Genomic DNA, 24,006 nt, shown 5'->3' with positions numbered 1-24,006 from the left:
GTAGTAAACTTTAAAATTGTTTACTATTTTAAGTTTTGATTCGACAGGACCTTAACAAAAAATATAAGCTGTTTTGTCAAACAAGGAGTATAGTTAATGTTTTATACATAATTTTCCACTAAACAAATTTTTTACAAATATTTTCAAATGCAATTAAGTGCATATTAGTAGTCTTTTAAATTTAGTAATTGTTACTAATGGCTTAACCCTGCTGTTTATATACCAATACATTTTTAAACATAAATGTAAAAAAATTAAAAATAGGATTTTTTTTAGTAAGACAGGAAAATACAAACTATAATAAATCAACAAACGTAAAAATATAAGTAGCTCTATAATTTTAATTATTAAATTAATGACGAAATTATTAACCTATTTTAAACTTTTTATAAAATGTAAGTTAAATAATTCAAATATTTTTAAATTCTTACAGGTTTCTCTTAAAATTATTAATCATGGATAGCTCTAATACAAAGTCTATAGGTCAGTGCTTCTGAACCTTTTTCTAGTAGCGGAACCCTTTTCCAAAGTTCAACTTTTCCGCGGAACCCCTAATTTTAATCTTACATAAAATGTTTAATTAAATAAATGTTCTTTTTTAAATTTCGAAAGGCTTCGCGGAACCCCTGAGAGGCGTCGCGGAACCCTAGGGTTCCGCGGAACCCCATTTCAGAAGCACTGCTATAGGTAATTTTGTTATCGTGAAGAATGAATTAATAAATAGTGAGTAATGATTTACAATTGAAATGTTGACTTAATGTTCATTATATTATATACAATATCGATAATGTATTTCGTTTTTTTTTTTCAAAATTTTAATCGAAAACTATATTTTAAGTGATATAAATATAGTAGAGAGAGTAGTTTGAAACTTTTAAATTCTAACCTTTAGTAAACCTTATCTAGCAAAACAAAGTCCAACTTGAGCCCTTTAGGTTTAAATATATTTCATATGTTTTTTTAACTTACGTTTAATTTAAAATTTTTAATAGTAATCTAAAGCTATCATTTGATTTATTGTAGCAAATAAACCAGCGGTACAAGAAGTTGTAGAATATGAAGTAGAAAAAAAAATATTGGGTTTCGGTATGACTAACAAGGAAAGGCCTTTTACCTGGTAAAGTGGAAAGATTATGGCCAGATGGTTTTAATGATTTCATTTTTTTATCTAATAAAAGTATAAAATTAGAAAATTGCTTGTGTTTAAATGGAGTTGTTCATACTTTTAAATGTCCTAATAAACTAATTCATGTTACAAGTTATAGTTTTTTGCTGACAAACTAAATTTTTTTTTTATAATAAAAGTATTTTTAAATTAATCTTTCAAAAATTAAAATAACAACTATCAGATTTAAAATGAAAATCTTAAGGAATATATTCATTACTTTTATATATTAAGGATAAATAGTATAACATTTACTAACTGAGTATTTTTATCAAACTAAAATTAGAACATTATTAGGATTAAGTTGAACTAAAATTTACTTATAAGCAAATCATATTATTCTAGAATGAAGTATATATATCACTATATATAATAAACAAAGTGTATATATATACAAATATTCGGAATAATTATAACAGGATTATGTATCTATTATGACTAACATTTAAAAAGGTCTATATTAGCTAAAAACTATTGGATTATTTTTTTGCGAAATGCAAAAGGTTACAACCCTTTATAGATAAATAGCGCACAATACATTTTAAAGTACAAAATAACATTTAATACTTAAGAGTGTGTATACTTATTAACTTAATTAACAATAATTGTTGATAAATTGTTTATATTTTTTACTAGTGAACACAATACGTGGGAGCCAGAAGAACATTTTAGTTTTGATTTTTTGCTTATTATACTTTAATACTTCTATAAAAATTTAGAACATAAGATTAAGGCAGTAAAAATAGAAGATCTTCCCGGCCTGATAGGGTACCTGATACAGGTTTTAATTTTTCATGTGTTTTTAAGCCACGTAACTTGGGTCAGTAGTCTAAAGCTATCATTTGACTATAAATATTGTAGAAATTGAGCCAGTGGTACTAGAATATGAAGTAGAAAAAAATATTGGGTTTAGGTATGACGGCCAAGGAAAGGTTTTTTGCCTCGTCAAGTGGAAAGATTATGACCAGTGGGTTTTAATTATTTTTATCCGCAGTTTTTGTTGTTTTTATAAAAAGAGTATTGCTTGTTAACAAAAAAGAATTTTTGAAATTTTTCTTAGGTGCAAAAGGAAAAAAATAAATATCAGATTTGTAATGTAAACATTAATAAATCTAAACATATTTTATTACTTTTATGTCTAGTGAAAAACTGTATATCATTTACTAATTGCTGTTTATTAATCAAATTAATACAAACATATAAGTAGCATTAAATTGTACAAAAAACTTACTTCAAGGCAGAATATATTAGAGTAAAGTTTTGTATAGATATCACCACATATCAGTGATCCCTAAATATTTTTTCATAAGGCACTCTTTGAAGAGATTTAAAAAAAAACAATGGCTTACTCAAATACGATTTCTCAAAAAACTACTCTTAAATACGTCTAAGAGCCTTTTTTGCTCTTCATCATTGTGATATTTACCAATCACTCTACCAATCACCCCCCACACCTTTGATCTCTTTGCTATAACACCTTTAGATCTAAACTAAAAATCTAATCGGAATTACATAAATAGGACTTGATATTTGTTAAAACCAACGTTTAACAGTTAAAATATTTTAAATACAGTATCATATTGGTTGCAAAATGGTAAGAATGTCCAACCTTTCTATAGATTGACAGTGCACAGTTCATTTTAAAGCGCAAAATAACTTTTAATACATAACTAATATACAGCATCAGTAAATCTATTTAACTAACAATAGTGGTGAATAACTTTGTTATATTTTTTATTAGTGAATATAACACGTGGGAGCCAGAGAGCTATTTTAGATGTGATGTTTTTATAATAATACTTGAACGCTTCTATGAAATTTTACAAAATAAGTTAACGGCAGTAAAAAAAGGTCTTCCCAGCATGATTTAGTTACCAAACATAATGCAAAAAGTAATACTGTTTAAAATGCTTCAGTGAGCAATAATGTAGAAATTTGCAGATTGGTAAGTAAATTTTGCTTTCTAGTATTCATGACTGGATGTTAAACTTATTATGTTTAAAGTTATCATTTGTTAACCTTAATACTACTGAAAATTTAATGAAGATTGATTTTGATTTCTATACAGTAAGATGAAATTCTTATTCAAATTAAAATACTTATACATACGAAATTAAAACTTGTAAATTCAAACAAATGAGTCAGGAAAGTGGAAACTAAGATATTTTAAGTTCTTTTCCGAACATGTACACATATAAGAGAGAAGATTAATTCTTCTTGAATAAGTTAAAACCTTGGCGAAAATAGTATATTTTTAATGGGTAGGTATAAAATGCACTATGGGTCACTTTTGCACGAAGACACTGTTGCACGGTTTTTTTTAAATTTAATTTGTATTTAATTATTTTTTACTATCACAGCTACCTCTAACCTTTACCTTAACCCTTGATCGTTAATTATTATTGTTATTATTGTTATTGTTATTATTATTATTATTATTATTATTATTATTATTATTATTATTATTATTATTATTATTAACATTATTATTATTATTATTATTATTATTATTATTATTATTATTGTTATTATTATTATTATTATTATTATTATTATTATTATTATTATTATTATTATTATTATTATTATTATTATTATTATTATTATTATTATTATTATTATTATTATTATTATTATTATTATTATTATTATTATTATTATTATTATTATTATTATTATTATTATTATTATTATTATTATTATTATTATTATTATTATTATTATTATTATTATTATTATTATTATTATTATTATTATTATTATTATTATTATTATTATTATTATTATTATTATTATTATTATTATTATTATTATTATTATTATTATTATTATTATTATTATTATTATTATTATTATTATTATTATTATTATTAACATTATTATTATTATTATTATTATTATTATTATTATTATTATTGTTATTATTATTATTATTATTATTATTATTATTATTATTATTATTATTATTATTATTATTATTATTATTATTATTATTATTATTATTATTATTATTATTATTATTATTATTATTATTATTATTATTATTATTATTATTATTATTATTATTATTATTATTATTATTACTATTATTATTATTATTATTATTATTATTATTATTATTATTATTATTATTATTATTATTATTATTATTATTATTATTATTATTATTATTATTATTATTATTATTATTATTATTATTATTATTATTATTATTATTTGATTTTTTTCACTATTTTGTAATTATTATTAATTTTGAAATCAATTTATTTATTTTATCTTATTTTTTACTTTCACTGTTACCCCTAATCTAACCCTTGGTCAGATTTATTTTTTTAATTTTTTTTTGAAACTAGTAGTAGTATTATTATTTTATAAAGATGTTTTTTTACTCTCTGCAAATTGTTCACTATTGCAAGTTTGACCCTTTAAAAAAAAAAGTTATCGTGAAAAAATGACCCTTTGTGCAAAAGTGACCCTTTGTACATAAGTTTCTTCGTGCAAAAATGTCTTTGTACAGAAGTTACTATTAGTGATTAGTGTCCTGTGCATGACGTTAAACTGTTCTGGTTTATGACTCGACAACCGAAAGGTTTTTTGTACACCAGGTTCTTGGACCAAACCGTTTAACATTTTTTTTTTGTTCAATAAACAACATTATTTAACCCTTCGTGCAAAGCATTTATGTTCCATTTGACCCATTCAAATTTTTAATATTACTTACATAATGTTTTTTCATATTGGTTGTCAGATAAAAAATAACAAAAGTCAACTAAAAAACTTTTTTTTGTATTTTAGCTGTGTTTTTATTTCTAAAAACCAATTGATACTATTCAAACCTTATAAGGTTCTTAAGTTTGTAAAAATAGCTAATTTATATTATTTTGATTTGTTTATTTTAAATTTTATTTATCCACGCTTTAAACTTTTCCAACTAATTTTGTATGAGTTTTTACCGTACATACTATAAAACTTTTTTAATAGACATTAAATTTAAAATTTTATTGTTTAAGAGTTAAAATTACATTGTTTCACCGCAAAGTGGATTTTTATATTGTAGATCTGTAATAAAATGAAAATGGGAAAATGACAAATAATATAAAACTTATGTGATTTAAGTTATAAGTTGAGATAATTTAATTAAAATTAAAAATACCAAGAGAAATATTAATACTAAGAAATATTTAGACATTAGAGTTATTTAAAGACAGTATTCAAAACTTTGCAAAACTTGAAAAAAAAGAAGAAGATAATAACAAACTTGTTTTAAGTTTTTACAGTGAAAATAACAATTTTAGTTAGACAAAAAATAATTTACTCTTTAGTTTTAAAGTTAGCTTAAATAATTATAATCAATCATGAAGGGTTTTTCAATATTTTAACAAGTAACCTATTTTTCTCCAGATAAATCATAACTATATACTAAAAAATTACAAACTACGAGTTGTACATTAAAAGTATGACTTCACTAAAAAATGCTACTCACAATACAGATAGTTATCTTATTAAGAAACTATCAGTTGTAGATTATTGGTTTTAAAGTATTACCGATAAAAAGGTAGTAGTGCTAAGGTCTTTAAAGTAATGTTGCGAGAGCTTGTGGTCAGTGCTACCTTTTTATTAATAATAGTATAATTTCAAAACCAATAAATTACATAAAGTAGTTTTTTAATTCGACAACTTTGATTTTGAACTCTGTTTTCGAAAATATTTTATATTATCTGTGATATAATTAAGTTTCAGTGTTTAATTACGAAAGAACCGTTATTTAAAAAAAATCTCTTTGTTTACAGAACTTAATTAAACCAGAGTTAAATTATCAATATCATAGCAGTTATTCTATTAGTTTTAGTGTAGTTAAAAATACTTTTTTGTTTTAAATTGTTTGAGCTTATTGAAACAATAAAAAAACTTTAAAGTACTTACAAACTTTTTATTCGCAAATAAAACTTTGTGAAACTTTTATAACAAAAATTTTTTGATTAATATTTTATTAAGAAGAAAATTTAATTATCACAAAACTGTTTGAATGCGTCCTATACCGATTTTGAAAAAAAACCTTTATATTAAAAAAATTGTCTAAAAGCATCGTTTTAAAATAGTGTTAAATTTCATTTGGTATATAAATTAATAATGGATCCTTTAAACAAATTTGTTAGTTCTATTAATTCAAAAAATTGATGATTAAATCTAAACTTTTATGATAAATGATAAAATAAAAACTATGAGAAAAAACTGTTTTAAAGTTCAGCAGTTATTGATACTTGTAAAACACTTCTTAAAGGGATGTAATCTTCATAATAATATTAATCATTAACACAATTAGCCAATGTTTTAACTACTACATGCTTACTAAACATACATTGAATAAAAATTAGGATTATACCTAATGAGAAAAGCAATTGTTTTTGTTTTACTTTTGTAGGACACTTATGTAAAATTTTATTTTCCCTTAGGTGTCCAAATTTTGATAATTTAAAGAAATTAATGTTTTTCACTTGATATTATTTTTTTCCTTTAAAAAACAACAAATAAATATAGTAAAACTAATTCCCAAAAAACTATTTTTCACAAACAAAATAAGTGTTAGTTTATAATGAGTGTGTTTCTGACTTCTTGATTAAACTGGAAATAACTTGTTGGCTAAGGGAAAATGAGAGAATCAAATGAGAGAGCGCGTGATCTACAGTCCAAAGTCCATCGGAAATTCTAGAAAAAGAATCGAAAAACTATAAATACGCCCAATCAGAGCGTGAAGCAGGTCATTTACCTCGAAACAGGCACGAAGCGACACTCTGCTGCTCGCAAATTTGAGCGTTAGCCGCCATCTTGGAAAAGCTAGCTAATCTTTGGAAAACCTTTTCTTGGTGCTCTGAACATAAGTCGCCATCTTGGAAAAGCTAGATGACACCCGAGAAAACCTTCTTATTCAACAACGTCGACGGGGCGAACAACTCGATTTGAGTTGTTAACGTGCCATATTCATAAGCCTACGCATACTGTAGCAGACAACTTCTTTGGATCAATTTGAACACTGAATTCCACGATTGAGTCCTCAGCGTTCAAGGAAACAAACTTGAACATTCATCTTATCGAGCAAGCCCACACAGACTGTGGCGTCAACCTTAGCTACACTTCTACGAACAAGTTGTTTTCGTACTTTTAAATAATTCTGTCGTAAAATTTATACATGTTTATATTATCGTATCTACTTACTATTGTACTTGTATTGTAATATTTATACATATTTATATCATCGTGCCTATTTATATTGTATTTTATCGCCACGCTCCGATTACGGAAAGGAAACGAAAGAAGATCAAGCCACGTTCATCAAGATTCTGTAAACGAGACGGACCAACGTCGAGTGCCAGAAACTGAGTGCCGGAGACCAGTGACACGACAAGGAGGGAATCCAGAGCACGTTTTCCTTCTAATTGTTAACTTTAAGTGTTTAGACTTATTGTGAGCTGTCATTGCGTTTATTTGTACATAATAAAACAACATTACTTGGTTTTATTATATTTAGTTATATAAATTATATAGTTATGTCCTTAAAACCCCTAAAAAAGGCATTAGTCTTGAAAGTGCCACGCATACATTCGTGCACCGAAATGAGTTGTTCCGAGACTACTGCTAACCTGGAATCTGATTAGATTGTCGAGCCTGAGACCGAGGCAATTTCGAAGGAAATCAGTGAGGCTCCTAGTCTGGGTAACAATACTTTAATAAGTCTATACCTTTTATAAAACGTAAGACTAATAATAAATGTAATTTATTATGTATTTATTTTCATACAAAAAATGTCATTTGTTAATATAAAAAAATGTATAATATTATAAAAGTCATATCTTTTTTTTTCCTCCTTCATGTTTTAATATAAGCTATCTTAAATGATAAATGTAAACTTTTTTTTGAGTAATTTCAAGTAATACACAATATTCTTAGTTTTATTTCTTAAATCAAAAGTATCCTTTCTTTCTAAATCTTATAAATAACTATATGAACGCAACATTACTTAAAAACCTTACTTAGCAGTTTTTTACTTGAAATTATACTTGAAGTCCTATAAACGTTAAAATATAGATGTTTAAAGAGCTTGAACCTTTTTATATGCGACAGCTCGTGCAAAATTGTCCTTGTGATAAAAACACTATTAGTGTGAAAATGATGCTGTCCTTTTTCTAGGTATTTCTTTGTTTTGACAACTAAAATATTTTCATAGCAAGAAAATTATACTGACTTTTGATTTCAAAATCGAAAAAAATATTTTAACCTTTGTCAAAAAAGCTTTAGATCAAAAAACTTGTTAACAACGAATAGTTAATAAAAAAAATCAAGATATTTTATTTTTATTGGTATAATTTAATGTTTTTTATTCTATTTTGTTTTAACCAAGGGCGTGTTTTGACTAGTTTCCTGTTTCCCCCTGAAAAAAAAAAAGAAAAAAAAAAAAGATTCTTAAAATATCACTAAAAATGTTGTTTATTGACTTCCTTTTGGTTATTTGATAAACTTCGAATAATGAATGTTGAATTTATAACACTGAAAGATAATAAGTTTCCGTAATAAAAATTGCTCGTTTTTACCCAGCTGAAATTGATTTCAATTAAAGTTTTAATAGTGACGTGACAATAGGTAAAAGTTTTAAAGTAGCATATTTTTTCTGGGAAACATTTCTGAATGATTTATTATCAAGATTTTACATTCTGTTTTACTGGTATTTCAGATTGTTTAAAGTTCAAAAGTTTTTATTTACCTTAGAAAATTTTATTCCAGCTGTGCTTTTTATTAATTATGTTCCAATCCCAACATAATATGAAAATCAATGATAAAACTCGTAAAAATTATGTTCTCAATTGTTTTATTTAACTGACTTGCAATTTTATTTTCGACAACTTCTAAAGGTTTTTTATTGAGTTTTGTATTATACAACAGATTTTTTTTTGAAATTTTAAACCAATAATTATAATGTACTAATACTACCTGCAAGTTTTGGTCTTTAATTACCTTTATTAGTCATAATACAATGTTCGTTATTTTCGTTCATAAAATAAACTGTATGTTATATATTTGTTTTAAATAACGGATTTGAATTTTTATATACAATTTGTAAGTTCATATTTTTTTTTCTGGTTCTTTTAGTTTTAATTATTCAAAATTTAATACAGTATAATAATTTAAGAAAATAATATTTTTCTAATACTACTTATATGTTTTTTTTTAGCAGTAAAGAGCATTTTAAACACAGAATTTTTCGGCTAGATATTGCGTACTTAACTGGCAGTGCATACCTCATAAATGCGTACTTAAGCGGCAAATTAAGCACACAAAAAAATGTGAACCCCCTTTGAAAAATGTCTAGACACGCCCCTGGTTTTAACTAGTAGATTTAGCTTATAGTTCTACTTAGATAGTAATAAAAGCAAAATATAATGTTTAAACTAGAGCTTTGACGTAAATTAATTTTTATACATACTTGGAATCTTCATGACAATGTGTTTGGTTAAATTTTGAAGTATTGTCTTGTTTTGAGTTAACTTAGTTATTAGCATTTTGATGATGTTAGTTATTTGAGTTCTATTCATAAACACTTTTTTTCCTTAATTTAATGTATAAAACAAACACACAAACAAAGTTTTCATAATTATTGTAAAACATTTCGTCTCCTACTTTATTAAGTAATAATTTAAAAGTATCTAGTTTGTTTGTAACTAAATAAGTTTATTACACGAAAAAATAAAGCGTTTAAAACGGTTGGTCGTAGGGCTTAATGAACAAAAAAAAATTTGGTTATCGAGTCGCAAACAACCTGATACAGTTTAACGTCTTTTGTAGAACAGTGTAATGTAATTAAACTTCAAATTAAAAAAAAAAAAAAAATTATTACTAACCGTTTAGACTTAATAACATACTTAGTTAACAGTTATATTCAAACTTTTGTCGACAAGATATAAAATTAATAACTTGAAAAGTCTAAAATGTTTTTTGATTAAAACGGCACACTAAAAAAGTTTGACTTTTAATAAACAAAACTGATAATGAATAATACTTTATCAGTTAGAGAAGAAAAACAGTTTAAGTAAATTTCTAAATGTTTTATTTTTATTTAAATTGAGTATTCCAAAAATGGCCGATATCACTTCTTTTGGGCGATTTTAGTCGGGGAGAAGAAGGCAAAGAGATTTTGAATTATTGGCAGTAATGCAATTTCAACTTTTTTCTTTTCTACTTTACTAGACTTAGCTTGCTACACAGTATTTGACCAAAATACTTAGGGTAGGGTATCCTAAAGTTGGCGAGATCGTCCTTTTGGGCAATTTTCGCGATCAAGGGTAGCAAATAAAAAGGCTCGAATAAAATAAATGAGCAATAAAAGGGAGCTGTTATAAGTTTCTGCAAAGGGAGCAACTATAAAAAAGAATTTGGTAAATGACGAATTAAAGCATCATAACTATTGTTTTTTGATATTTTAAAAACTAAAGAATCAATCCGCTAAAAATTAACACAAAATGTACAATTATTATGAAGATTGTAATTTATTCTTAAAATAAAGTTTTAAAGGGAAAATGAATAACTGTCAAAGTAAGTAAAATGTTTTTCTCATTAAATGAGTCATACTTTTTATGCTAAATATGTTTAGTAAACATGTAGTAGTAGTGAAAACATCATGCTAATCATGTTAATCAGTAACATTAGTTTTAAGCTTACAGTTCTTGAGAAATGTGTTACAAGTATCATTTAAATGTTGAATTTAAAAATAGATTTTTTTATCATATCAATTTATTGAAATGGGAATAAATATTTGGTTATCTTGTTCTTTTAATTTTAATATATATTTTTTTTTAAGAGCTCGATTAAACCAAACTTTGAATAAAACTAAACATTATTTTAAAATAATACTTTTAGAAATTTAAACTGCTACGTAATTTTTGAAAAGTATGAAACTTTATTTGATTCAACCTATGAACATTTTGTTAATTAGAAACTATAAAAAAATATGCATTTACAAATAAACAAAGACATAAATATAATTTAATATAAACTCTTGAATTAGTTATTTAGATGATTACGTTAATTTACATACTAAATTATTTATATTTACATTTCCAATGTACAGTTTGTTTTAGTCTATTCACTTTTTCAAGCATTGTTTATCTTAAAAAACAATCTTTAAATAAGTATTACTTAATAAAATCTGCACGACTAATTATAATGATTTAATTAGAAGTTTAAAGACTATCAAGTATTGTTTTTTTCAACAAATGTAGATTTTCGTTAAAAATACTAAACACGAGTTTGTTAGTTTCTGATTTCTTTTTTTGGTTTCGTAAAATTTAAATGACCAATGTTATACGGCTCTAAATTATGTTGAAAAAGTAAAATAACTTAAGCAGCTTAAGTTAAAGAAACTAAATATGTAAAGAACTGTAAATAAAATCTAAATAATTACAATTATTGTTTTTTTGGTTATAATTAAAAACTTTAGAAATTTAAACGTTAAAAATTTGACTACTTGATTCATGGAAATAAAAAAAACAAAAAAAAAACAACTTTTTCAAACAACTAGTTTTATATTTTTTAAACAAATAGTTGCAACAAAATTAAATTTAGTTACTAATATAAATAAATAAAAATGTTTACTAGGTTAAACGTATTTTTGTTGGCTATTTTACAGACAATATTAAATAATGAAAAAAGATAAAATATACACACTATCAAAAACGATTATGAAATTTAAAAACTTTAATCAAGTGGTTTTACACTATTTTTAACCATTAAAAAGTTCAACGAAATTTGCGTGTAAATATAGCTGCCAGACTAATTAAAAATGTCAAACTTATCAAATGTGTAAGTTACTATTTTGAAAAACTAAAGAATTAAATGAACACAAATCTTCATTTAACAAAGAAGTTTATTTAATCGAAAAAGTTTAAAAAGTTAATTTTATTTAAGTTATATTTTATGCTAAAAAATGACAAAATAATCAATCATAGTATTTAAAATAAAGTTTCTATAAACTACAGTTTTTTATCAAATAAAAAAATTAAAAATGACTTTTGTAATTGTATTATAAGTTATAACCAACAAGTAAACCTTAAAAGTAGAAAATGCTTCAGAAAAATTTTTCCATAACAAGAACATTTTTAATGTAGAAGTAAAATACTCATCAAACTTTGACATAAGGTTTTCGTTAATGTTATAATTAACACTTATATTATTTTGTTAAAACTTTAAAAACTTTTTGTATAGTATTGTAAACAAGTGATAACAGTCTTTATGACATTTACTAAACAGAATTGAGTTAAGTTCACAAAACTAAATATTTTTTTCTTTTTCTTAATTCAAACCAACACTTTTAACCCTTTTAAAAATCGTAATACGTTAAAAACAACTTACATTATTATCATATCAACACCATTTTTTTTATTAATTAAAAATATTTGTGTAAACTTTCAGCGTAAGAGTATGCTGAGTTATTTTGAAAAACAGCCTAAGCTTTTAAAAAATACTTTATAAACACAAAGAAACGACTCAAAATAAACATTAAATTGTTTATATTAAATAAGAACAAACGCAGAAGAAAAATTTTAGTTAAGTTTTATGTTCTCTATTCTTATTTTGTCAAGAACTATGTTGAAACTATTGAAACTTTATAAATTTAAAATTACTTTATAACATTAAAATACTTATTTTTTTACGTAAAGTACTACAAAAAAAAACCTTTGATTAAACTTATGTTTAAAACACTAAACAGAAGGAATTATTTTGAATTTTATTTACGCCTAGTTGTGGTTATTGTTTTATATAAATTATAGTATTAATAAAAAGTAGGTTTAACTTTAACAAGTTTTAGAGTAAACTTTAAGCTTAAAATAATGATATAAATTGTATAACTGTTAAAAGTATAGATTTAATGGTTTGCTAACAAAAGATCCTAGTGAAACAAGTTCACTGGAATATAAATAAATAAAAACAAATTATACAGTAATTATCCTTTATTGTACCAACATATGTTTCTGTGTGTTAACGAATCAACACACTTCAACTGAGTTTTTAATGGAAAGAAATAATGGAAAGATTTTCTTTCCATTAAAAACCCAGATATAAATTGTATCCAGTTTTACAAATTTTAATTAAATGAGAAAACAATAAAAAAAAAGATACAATGTGGATAACAACTTCTATAAATTGTTTATAATCTTAATTAAGCTGTAAAATTAAATTTGAGTTTATAAAATAGTTTCTAGTATTATTAATGTTTTGGCAGCCGATAAGACTTTGATTTGGAAACCAAACAAATAAAACAAGCCCAACATATTTTCCACAATTTTACCTCATGCTTGCTTTGAAATAAACCACAACTTCGAAAGTAACAAAAGGCTCAGTTAAGCATGTTACAGCTACGTTTAATAAAGGGACCATAGTAATCATACATTTTTAAGCTATTTTATGGTGGTTTTATTTCGACATATACAATTAAAAAATTAAATGTTAAGCATCTTATGTAAAAACATAATTTTATACTTATGTACTTCGTTTTATTTAAATTTAAAAAGCTTTATTTTATACTTAATTTTGCTTTCCTTTAAAGTCTAAAAAAAAAAAATATATTAGTAGACTTACATTTAAACTATGCAGATATAAAACTTATAACTAAAATGCATAAAATGCATGAAGTTTTAGATAAAAAATATATATATATTAGATTTAAAGTATGTTTTAATTTATTTAAGCTCAAGTTTAAAATGTTTAATAATACCAATTCAGTCATCAGACAACAAGTCTTCGGTATACTGAGACTCGGATTTCGTGGTTATTGAAAATCTATCAGTCAGTCGTAACCGAAAAACTTGCAGTCGTTAATCTACAAACGGTCTCAGTCTACCGAAGGCCTGTGGTGTGATGATCAAACTAGTATAACCAAATCTTTTCAACTTGAGCTTGTCTCACGGTAAACGATTGTCAGGCTTAGGCTCTGTAGACTTTCGCCAATGTTTTCTTTGATCGGTTTACTTATTATAGAACAACAACAAAAAAAGAACTATTATTAACCTGTGTAAAATCATATTTTTATAACAGTATTTGTTGACGATTAAACATTAATTAGAATGACGTAACAAACTTCAAATAAAGCTACTTAAACAAAACAAAACATAACTTTTTCTTATATGAAATTATATTGTTTTGTTTCTAAAAACATGAAAAAGTTAGGTTTAATTGTTTTCAATTTATATTATGATAGATACCGTACCTTCAAGTGCTTATTTTTTTATTAGTAGTAAAATGTATTCAAAGTAATTTAATTCGTTTAAAAATTTTTAGTGAATACTTATAAATTGTAGTTTACTTAGTATAGACCTTGTTTGAAATACCTGAAAATAGCAAAGCTAATGTTTTAGCAAAAAAAAAAATTTCCAAACTAAATTTGGTACCAGAATAAATTAAAAAAATAAAACTATTTAAATCATTAATTTCAAATATAAAACTATACTCGAACAGTTTACGTTAGTCTATCTAACGTATAATTGATAACAGTTTGTATTTATACATGTAAATCTTTTTTAGAACTGTTAATATGATATAAATAAGCCAAAGTACATACCGATTTATTTGAAAAAGAGGTCAGTATCTGTTGAAAACTATAACAAAATTAAAACTCTTATTTCCTTCAGCAATTTCTTTTCTTTTTACAAACACACAGCCTAAAAGTATGTAGTTTTACTTTATATTTTTTATTTATAGTTTTAAAAAGTTAATAAAATAAAACTTTGCAGATTTCTATCTAATTATATGTTGAAAATTAGGAATAAACTTTTCACTTTAATGATTTCTGCTAACCCTCCTACTTATTATTAATTTAATCTGTTTAATACAATTCTGCTTCACTTGTTTTACTTACTGTTAAGTTTTTATTGTAGTTAAGAATTTAATAAGGTAGTATTAAAATCAAAAGTTATTTAAAGTTTTAAAAGATTGACCTTACATTTCATGATAGTAAAAAAAACTTTTAAGAAAAAGTTTTCAGAAAAAACAACTTAACACTGTGTATGTAAATACGATAACATTTAAATCGTTATTTGTTTTGTGTAACAAAACAGATCTTTAATTAAACCATTAACTCAAAATAGGTATTAATAAGCTTAAATTTTAAGGAACGTTTTTAGCTCTTACCAAACTATTGCTGTATAAAAACAATAAGCTTTTAATAGTTTTTATTCTTTGTTTAATCAATTATTCATAAATTATTCCAACATGCACTAAAAAAATTCTCACTAAAATAATGTTCACTCTTCTGAAGTTTGCTTAACTGATAGATATAAACATTGAAAAAAGTGTTAAAGATTCGAAATAAAACAATAACTTTAACTTGATTTTATTTTTTGATACACTTTTCATTCAAAGTATAACATTTTTAAACTTAGGCCATTATTATTCCTAATTTGTGTAAATTTTTTGTTGAAAATTTGTTTTATTTGATGTTTTAAAGAAACTTTATTATAAATTATTGTTTATTGAACGACAAAAAAAAGCGCTTAAAAAGTTTGGTGTACAAAAAAAACCTTTCAGTCATCGAGTCATACAATGTCGATACAGTTTAATGTCTTGGCCAGGTCATAGTAGTGAATAACAAAAATGCTTACATATACAGTTAATATCGAATACCCAAAATCTGTTTTTATTTAAAGTTGAAGTTAATATTTTTCAACTAGTGAAAAACAAGTTTAATAATTAACAAGTTTAACTAAAAAATATTCAGAGTTTGTTTAATTTAATTAGTGATATTATAAAGTTAAACATCTATGTTTAAGTCGTAAAACTTATTTTTGTCAACTTTTAAAATAATAAAATTTGTGTTAATTTCAACCAATCAATTTAAAAAAAATTCCCAACAACTTTGTTACTTAGAAAAGAGAGCTTATTTTAAAATAAACTGTGGTGAGACTAATCTTTAAAAACCGCATTATGAAGTGTGCTATTCTATATGATTTTTTTGATTAATTAAAAAAAAAAGTACAATTAATTTATATGTTTCTTTTTTATTTATTTAAGTTTTAAATTCAATAGCTTGAAAACTGTTTCAATTAAATATTTTTGTTTAAAACAGTTGATTTACAAAAAAAAGTTATACTTAGCTATATTTTGAGCAATAAGTTTTACAAACAAAGTTGTTTAATTTAAAACTGTTTTATATATAGTTGACAATATTTTAGAGCATGTTTATATCCAAAACTGATATAAAGTTTAAAATAATATCTTTAAACTTTAGCTGATAGTTTTGTTCAAAAGATATAGTGTGGCTTGCTTATGGTTTTAATAAAATTTGAAGGCGTTAATCGTTTACGAACATTAAAAAAACATTAAACTGATTTCATCAAAACGCTATTAAAAATAGTTTCATATTACATAATAAGTATGAAAATTCAATAAGAAAAAAAAAATAAGTAGACAAAAGACAATAGAAGTTAAATCAAGAGAAAAAGAAAAAATAAAAGTCAAAGTTTTTTATTTACTACAGCAATCTTATATCGTTTACTCTTAAGTAGTATTTGTTAATATAGCATAAAACTATAACTTATTTTTATTCTTTATTTGATTAATAGTTTATTTAGAGAGTTATTATACTTTAGTTTATAGTATCATAATCTAGTTGTACTTAAGCTTTTATTATTGTTTAAAAAATATAAAAAAATGTTTTATTAAACAAAAATTCTGATAAACTGGTTGATTATTTTAAATCTTAAAACATTTGTATTACAAAAAAATGTATTTCTGTAATGCTGTTTATTTAATATACTTTTTTTTTTAATTACTTTATAGTTACAATTAATAAACATTTTAACTTTCTATCTACGATTGTATTTACATAAGATTTTTTTTGACAACCTCTTATTGAAATCTAAATAAATATGCTAGTCGTTTATATCAATTTACTATAAAACTTTTAAATGCAAAAAAAGTAACTTGACTTACCCTAACTTTAAATAGCTTAAGTTTCAAGTAAATCATATTATGGTGTGTTAACAACATGGTAAACTTTATTGTGTTCGTATTGGTTTGCAGTATTGTAGGTACTGACAGTATAAAAAATGTAAAAAAGTTGTTTTGTCAAAACAAAGCTCCTTATTCGTCCACAAAAACAGGTTAGCAGTTCAATCAATTATTATTAGGAATTTTTTTTACGTCTAATTTTTTTTTTTCCGTTGTACTAGTATAATATAAACTATATAATATATAATATAATACTGATAGAACTTAATTAGTATACATTTTTTTATCATAAAACATTAATTAGTAAAGCAGACCTATTAAATTTCAAAAACTATAGGCCCAACTAATAGAAGTAAAAGTATCTAAGAATATTGTGTTAAATTTTAGTTATCAATAATAAAGTCTAGTCCTATATACTTTTTCTTTTCAAAAGTAAATTAAAAAAAAATTTTCGTATGGTGTCTTTGCTTTTAAAGTACATACAAATTATATTTTGTTTTAACTAAAAAGAACTATTTTAGTCGAAGTAGATCAATAAAATGTTCTGCAGTATAAATTAAGCATTTGGTTTTCTTTTTATAAACAAAACGTTATTACATGTTACTAAGGTTCGCATCATAACAGAATTGATTTTCTTTCACTTCAATCAAAAATAAAATGCTGTGGTAGAAAGCCTTTTGATTCAAACAGTTTCATGTGCTGCTTTGGAAAAGTAATATCAAAGAGCACCATGAGGTGTTGTGCTGATGGTTCTTTTTTGCCAAAACAATCTGTTTGGTTTGTATTTTTTTTAAATAAAGATTTCAATGTAACTGCTCATGTTTAGAATATTTTCTAACGGTTTTTATTTGTTTATATTATTATAAAATTCATCGATCCGGTTAAAAGATTTGTTTAAGAAAATGGTTACATTTAAACTATTCCAAAATTAAATTTTACCATTTATCGTTAATAAAATTAAAGAATAATTTAAAAATATATTTAAGATAGTTCCAATAATGATTTTTAGTTCAAAACAAAGTATGTCATTATTTAGTACAAATTCCATAGCCCGAAGAAAAAAACACTAACAAAAATCGATCTTAATTAAGGTAGCGTGATGTTCACAACTTTTTACAATGCGGCTGCAAAAATTTAATTCATAAAATTAATAAATAAATAAATAAGCTAAAAAATGTTTAACGCTGTAAAATTAGAAAATGACTACATTAAATTAATCAAAGTTTTTCGATCAGTCGATGTCATCCACCCTCAGATTGGATTAAAAAACAGATAATTAAAATGGACAGATTGCAGAAAGAACACATTCACTTAATCGAACAATTAAGCACCCTTGTTAAGCACACAAAAATGTTAGTTTCAGGCTGTTTTAAAATGTAGCTTTTTATTTTTAGTAAACAGATTTTGGTTTGAAACTACTTGGAAGCAGCTAGCATTTAATAGGCGTTCTTTTTTAAGGATACGTAAATTAATAATAATTCACAACTTTCCATCATTTTTATTTTCAATTGCTACGTTTTTATTTTTCAAACATAGTTTAACACTTAAAATTACTTGCAAGTACAATTTAATTATTTTAAGGAGCTGAAACACAAATAATTTTGAGAGTTAAAAAAAAAATCTGGTTTTTAGATTTTGGTCTCAGGCTTTCTTGAAACGGGTACACGACAATTCAAATTCGGAAAATTAAAATTCTGACAATTCAAATTTTAAAAATATATTTAAGATACTATAACTCAGAAAGTAACTTATACTTTTCTAAATGAAGAAATACGTATGTTGGTTTTATTGATATCTACGAGCTATTTTTTCCTTTTTGTCAAATATCAAATATTTTATGATATATGGCTAAAATAAGTTTTAAAGTATACTAATTGTTATTACTTTTTGAAATCTTAAAACATATTTAAAACTTTACAAAAAGAAAAAAATTGCTTGTAGATATTAACAACACAACATACATATTTTTTTTTAAGTTATACATTACTTTCTGAGATATAGTCTCTTAAATACTTTTTTTACAATTTGAATTGTTGGAATTTGAATTGTCATGTAACCCTTGAAACTGTTTAAAATTGTGGTAATTCAACCAGCTTAACGTACCCAAATGAAAAAGATTTTTTAAACTTATACTTTTAGGTTTAATCCAATATTAAATGGTTATGTATCCTGTTAGTTTTTCTAATGCCTTAATTAAAAAAGAACTTTTACTTATGAAATTTATGTTACTAATAAGGATAATTTGAAAACATTAATAAACTAAAATAGTGTATAAATAACACCTCTAGAAAAAAGCAAGAGGTTGAACTGCAAATAAAGGAAATGGATAAAAATGCAGAAAATTTATACAACTTATTTTTAAATAAAATGCAACTTGAAAAAGAAGATTCAAATGAAGCTGATCACATTATAAAAATGGTTGGTAGCACTGTTAAAATAATTCAAATTTCCTAGTATAGAAAATAAACTGCTTTAATTTATAATTTTAATTTTTTAAAGTGTTATTGCATAGTGTCTACTTAAAATTTTCATTGTAAAATATTTTTCTACTTTGTGGTATCGTGTAAACTGCACAGAAAGTATTTTAATGACTTAACACTCTTTTTGTGGTTTTATAAGAACAAAATCAGTAAATCTCACGTGTATGTTCAAGAAAATTTTGTCGTTATATATGTTACTATGTCGACTAATTTATACCAATAAGATGACGTCACATTTATATGTGTTCATATATGATTACGTATAGAAAAAATATTTGATATTTTAAATTTAATTACTTTTATGATAAAAAAAACATTAACTTGAAGTTATAGCAAGCTTTTTTTTTAGATTTTTGTTTTTTAAGTAAAAAATTGAAAACTTTTATTTAGGTAAAATAATTTACGGTCTAGTATTTATCTTTTTAAATTATAGTATTTGAGTTTAATTTAAATTAATTTAAACAATATAAATAAGACTCAATATTTCAGAACAAAATATATTTCATGCTTCTTTCGTCAGTTGTATACTAAGCAATAAAAATAAAGTTTCAAATCTAGCTTATAAAGTGAAAATGCAATCAACGTAATTAATAATAAAGCAAAGAGTAATTAACAATACAAAAAAACTTCTAATTATAATGCAACTAAAACAAATAATAAAACAGAGCAACAACTTACAAAAAAAATTAAGAAAACAACGAAACAGTATAATCAAAATCTTTATGTTTACACAATTTAGGTTTTCTTGACAAAATACAAATAGCTTAAAGTTTAATTAAATCCGAAATGTGAAAACAATTTTTAACAATTTCAAATCTTATTAAATTATGATCACTAGCACATTCAAGGTTATTTACTAAGTGTTCAGCAATAGCAGATCTTTTTGAAGCATTTATTAATCTAATAGATTTAGTTTTCTTATTACTCTTACAAAATGCATCGATACTTTTTGGAATATGTTTCTTTATTCTTTTGCCAAGTTGTCTTGAGGTCATCCCGACATAACTAGCTTCACAGAAGCAGTTAAACTGGTAAACTACCATACTTTGTTAAAATTCTGCTATCGGATCTTTTCCCCCAGGTCTGAATATCGGTTTAGATATAAAATAACGATCGGCTTTGCCAAATGATAAGTCCTGCTTACTAATTGACAAATATCTCTTTCTAAAACTCCTTAGTTCTTATTGACATAAGGCAGTACTAAAGGAATCAAGCATTTCTCCGGCCCTGCTGGTTTTATTTTGTTTAAACTACTAAGATATAAATTTATAATTTTATTAACAAATTCTTGTGGATAGCCATTTTTATTTAGTATCAATTTTATCTATTTTATTTCGTCATTAAATAATTCTCTTGAACAGATCTTATGTGCTCGATGGCAGAGCGTTCTTACTAAATTTGTCTTTCTCTTCATGCTACAGAATGAAAGTTTAAATAGTTCCCAGTGAAAGTTTTCTTTCTATAAACGGATGTCAAAAATTGGTTCTTGTGTCGTTTAACTAAAACGTCCAGAAAAGCCAATTGATCGTTATTTTCCTTTACTGAAGTAAATTTTATTGAAGAATGTGTTTTTTTCAACACACTAAAGACTTCATCAATCTCTTCCTCATCTTTTCCTAGCACAAAACAATCGTCGACATATCTATAATAAGTTACCTTGTACTTAGAGATCACCTTTCTTTCTATAAAGCCCACAAATATATTTGACAAAGTTTGCCCTAATGAGGAGCCCATGGCTAATTTAAATTATGTATTTTATCAATATAAATTTGTTTTTCAAATTCAAAATTTTACAAGTATTAAAACCAAAACTGTTTTCTAAAACAAAAAGAAATTTCTAAAGTTTTTAACACCAACCTTATAAGATTACAAAACTTTATCTTAAAAGTATAGTGTCATACAAATTTAGTCTGATTTTTTTTTACATTTTACAAATTTTTTTGAACTTAAAGTTTTTATTCGTCTTTAAGTTAAAGAGCACCTAAAAGTTTACTTTGTATTATGAAGTATTAAAATAAGTACTTAAAAAAGGTTAAAAAGTAACTAAAACTGCTTTAAAATAAAAAAATCTTTTAATACTTATAAATTACATGGATATTTTAAATTTTATTCTTAAAATTATAACAGCAGTAACAAAATATTATCTAAAGTTGAAATTTACAATAACACCTTATAAATATATTCAATCAAAACAAGCAAAACAAGCAAAAAACATGTTTTTTGTAACCATAATTTAAATATTCTTTATTAGACTTAGTATACAAACGTGTTTACAAGCTATGTATAAAGCTTAAAACGAATGTTATACAACCATAATTATTGAAAATTTTCTAGATAAAATTTCAACATTTAGACGAAAATGAAGAAAGTATTCTAGACGAAATAGAGGAGGCTGGTGTTTTTGATAGGGAATATTTTAATCGGAAGGTAAGAAATAAATTTTTAAAAAATCTAGCTTTTTTAGTTTGTAGCTAACTGGTTGATTATCATTTTTTACAATTGAAGTAAAAGTGCCAAGTAGAAGAGTGTTACTTAAAAAAGGTTACGCAAATTAGATTATTTAAAACAACTAAAAAATACTTGTATATGAATTCAATACTAATTGTTACTGTTGAAAATTCTTAAGTAAGAACACATTAAGTTGTATTTAATAAAGTATTGTATATAGTTGATATATATTTCATCAAAAATAAGTTTTTATTGTTTAAGTTTAGTAACTTTTAAATTGTTTAGGTAACTAAAAATAAATACAAATGTTGTTGAAATTTTTTTGTTTCAAAAAAAACTTAATTTGAATTTTTGTTCTTAGTTTCTAAACTTTTAAGTATGACTTTTTTTATAATTAATTTTGTTTACTGTTTTTTAAAGATAAACTACGTTTTTTAGATTTATGAGAATGATTAATTTTTTTATTATCTCTTTTATTATTTTCTACATAACAGAAAAGAAGTGCTAACAATCATGAACAACCGATTTTAACTGATCAACGAAAAATAGAAACAGTAGTTTTGCAACGAGAGTCGTTACTACAGAAACTGTCACAAAAATACCAAAAACTAAACCATCTCCAAGTTATTCTGGAAAATGAGAACAATATAACTGGAATCACTAAAAATGATATGCAGCTTATGTCAGATTTCACAGGTTTCTTCGACGAGCTGATGACAGAAGTCATAGAAATGGAAAAGTCCCTCATTGAAGAACACTCTGAGATCTCACAGCCAAAAAGCTCATTTATAAAAAGTTTTGAAAAAACAAAATTTAGTATTAGAAGAGCTACTTCGGAAGATCCACTTGGGCTTCAAACGAGCTATCGATCAAGTAAAGTAAGTTTTGACGAGGTAAAAAAAGCAACAAGTGTTGTAATACAACAAACGAAGCTGTGTGATTTTACACCCTGGGTAAAATACATAAACAGCTATAAGGCGCGAGTGAAGACTGTGAAAAGTGACATTGAAGCTTTGCGGTCCGTGCTGGCAGGAAAAGAGAGTTTTGCAGGAATTAAGGCGGTTAAAACCGCAAAACAGCTGGATTATGCGAGCACAAGAAAATATCTAATCAAGCCGTACTACAGAAGATTTTGAAAAGTGATAACAAGTTTCGTTTCGATCTTTTGGCTAGATATGATTGACGATAATGTCAAGAAAATTCCGATTTGAATTAATACTGAAAGTTGTTTGTTTTCAAACACGCGTGCGTGATATGTATAACTATGAGCTTATCGTTAAATCGTAGCCGTAAGAAAAAATAAATTAACTTAAACTAAAGTAAAAGCAACATTAAAACATGTCGCTTTAAAAATTGCTCTTATCAAAATCTAAGTAATTTAATGTTTTTAAACTCAGAGAAGCAAATACAAAAATTAAAAAGTTGTTTTTATGTACTTACACTAACAAAAAATGGTTTAAGTTTTTCATTAAAATATTCTATTACTTTTTTTGAAATTTTATTTGCTTAAGTGAACACATACAATCATAATTTTTAAGAAATCAAAAGAAAACAAATTTAAAAATTGTTTGGTTTGAAATTATTGTCGTAAAAAATAGTTCATTTTCTTTAGATTACTTTAAATTTTATAAAATCTTTTTGTACTAAGTAAATTTAAAAGTAGTTGTTAAAAGTAGTTATATTTAAAATAGTTGTTTTTCGGTTTTGTTTAAGTTCTGCATAGTATTTCTTATTTTATTAATTAATTTCATAGTATTAAAAATTATAGTCTTTTAACTCCCATATATAGTTCGATAATTCGGTATTGTGTCTTTTAGTGTAGTTAGCTTATCAATAATATTAAACAATGCAATAGGTAAACTTTTCAGTTTAGTTTAAAAAAAAGTATTTGTTTAAATATTAAGTTCCGTTTGTTAATTAAAG

The 24,006-nt window shown here is 24.1% G+C and overlaps 1 protein-coding gene across 1 annotated transcript; it reads left to right on the top strand.

The window, feature by feature from the left end:
* Window positions 1–17,160: 17,160 nt before the first annotated feature.
* Window positions 17,161–23,593, top strand: LOC145836076 (uncharacterized). The gene is made up of 6 exons (XM_082943874.1): window positions 17,161–17,307; window positions 17,764–17,932; window positions 18,391–18,507; window positions 19,444–19,573; window positions 21,970–22,062; window positions 22,578–23,593. The coding sequence occupies exons 1-6, from the start codon at window positions 17,193–17,195 to the stop codon at window positions 23,217–23,219; spliced, it is 1,266 nt and encodes a 421-aa protein (XP_082800000.1). The 5' UTR covers window positions 17,161–17,192; the 3' UTR covers window positions 23,220–23,593.
* Window positions 23,594–24,006: the final 413 nt, after the last annotated feature.

Source organism: Thalia democratica, chromosome 5 (genome assembly GCF_965202585.1).
Source record: "Thalia democratica chromosome 5, ktThaDemo2.hap1.1, whole genome shotgun sequence".
NCBI lineage: Eukaryota > Metazoa > Chordata > Thaliacea > Salpida > Salpidae > Thalia > Thalia democratica.
The sequence above is the reverse complement of the archived record's forward strand: the minus strand, read 5'-3'. Positions and strand labels throughout refer to the sequence as shown.

Bases quoted from the DNA above. Each gene is read 5' to 3' on its own strand.
- LOC145836076 (XM_082943874.1), top strand. From the start codon at position 17,193: ATGGTAAACTTTATTGTGTTCGTATTGGTTTGCAGTATTGTAGGTACT. The intron at 17,308-17,763 runs GTTAGCAGTTCA...CATGTTACTAAG, and splicing joins TTATTCGTCCACAAAAACAG to GTTCGCATCATAACAGAATT. The intron at 18,508-19,443 runs GTTAGTTTCAGG...TAACACCTCTAG, and splicing joins CTTGTTAAGCACACAAAAAT to AAAAAAGCAAGAGGTTGAAC.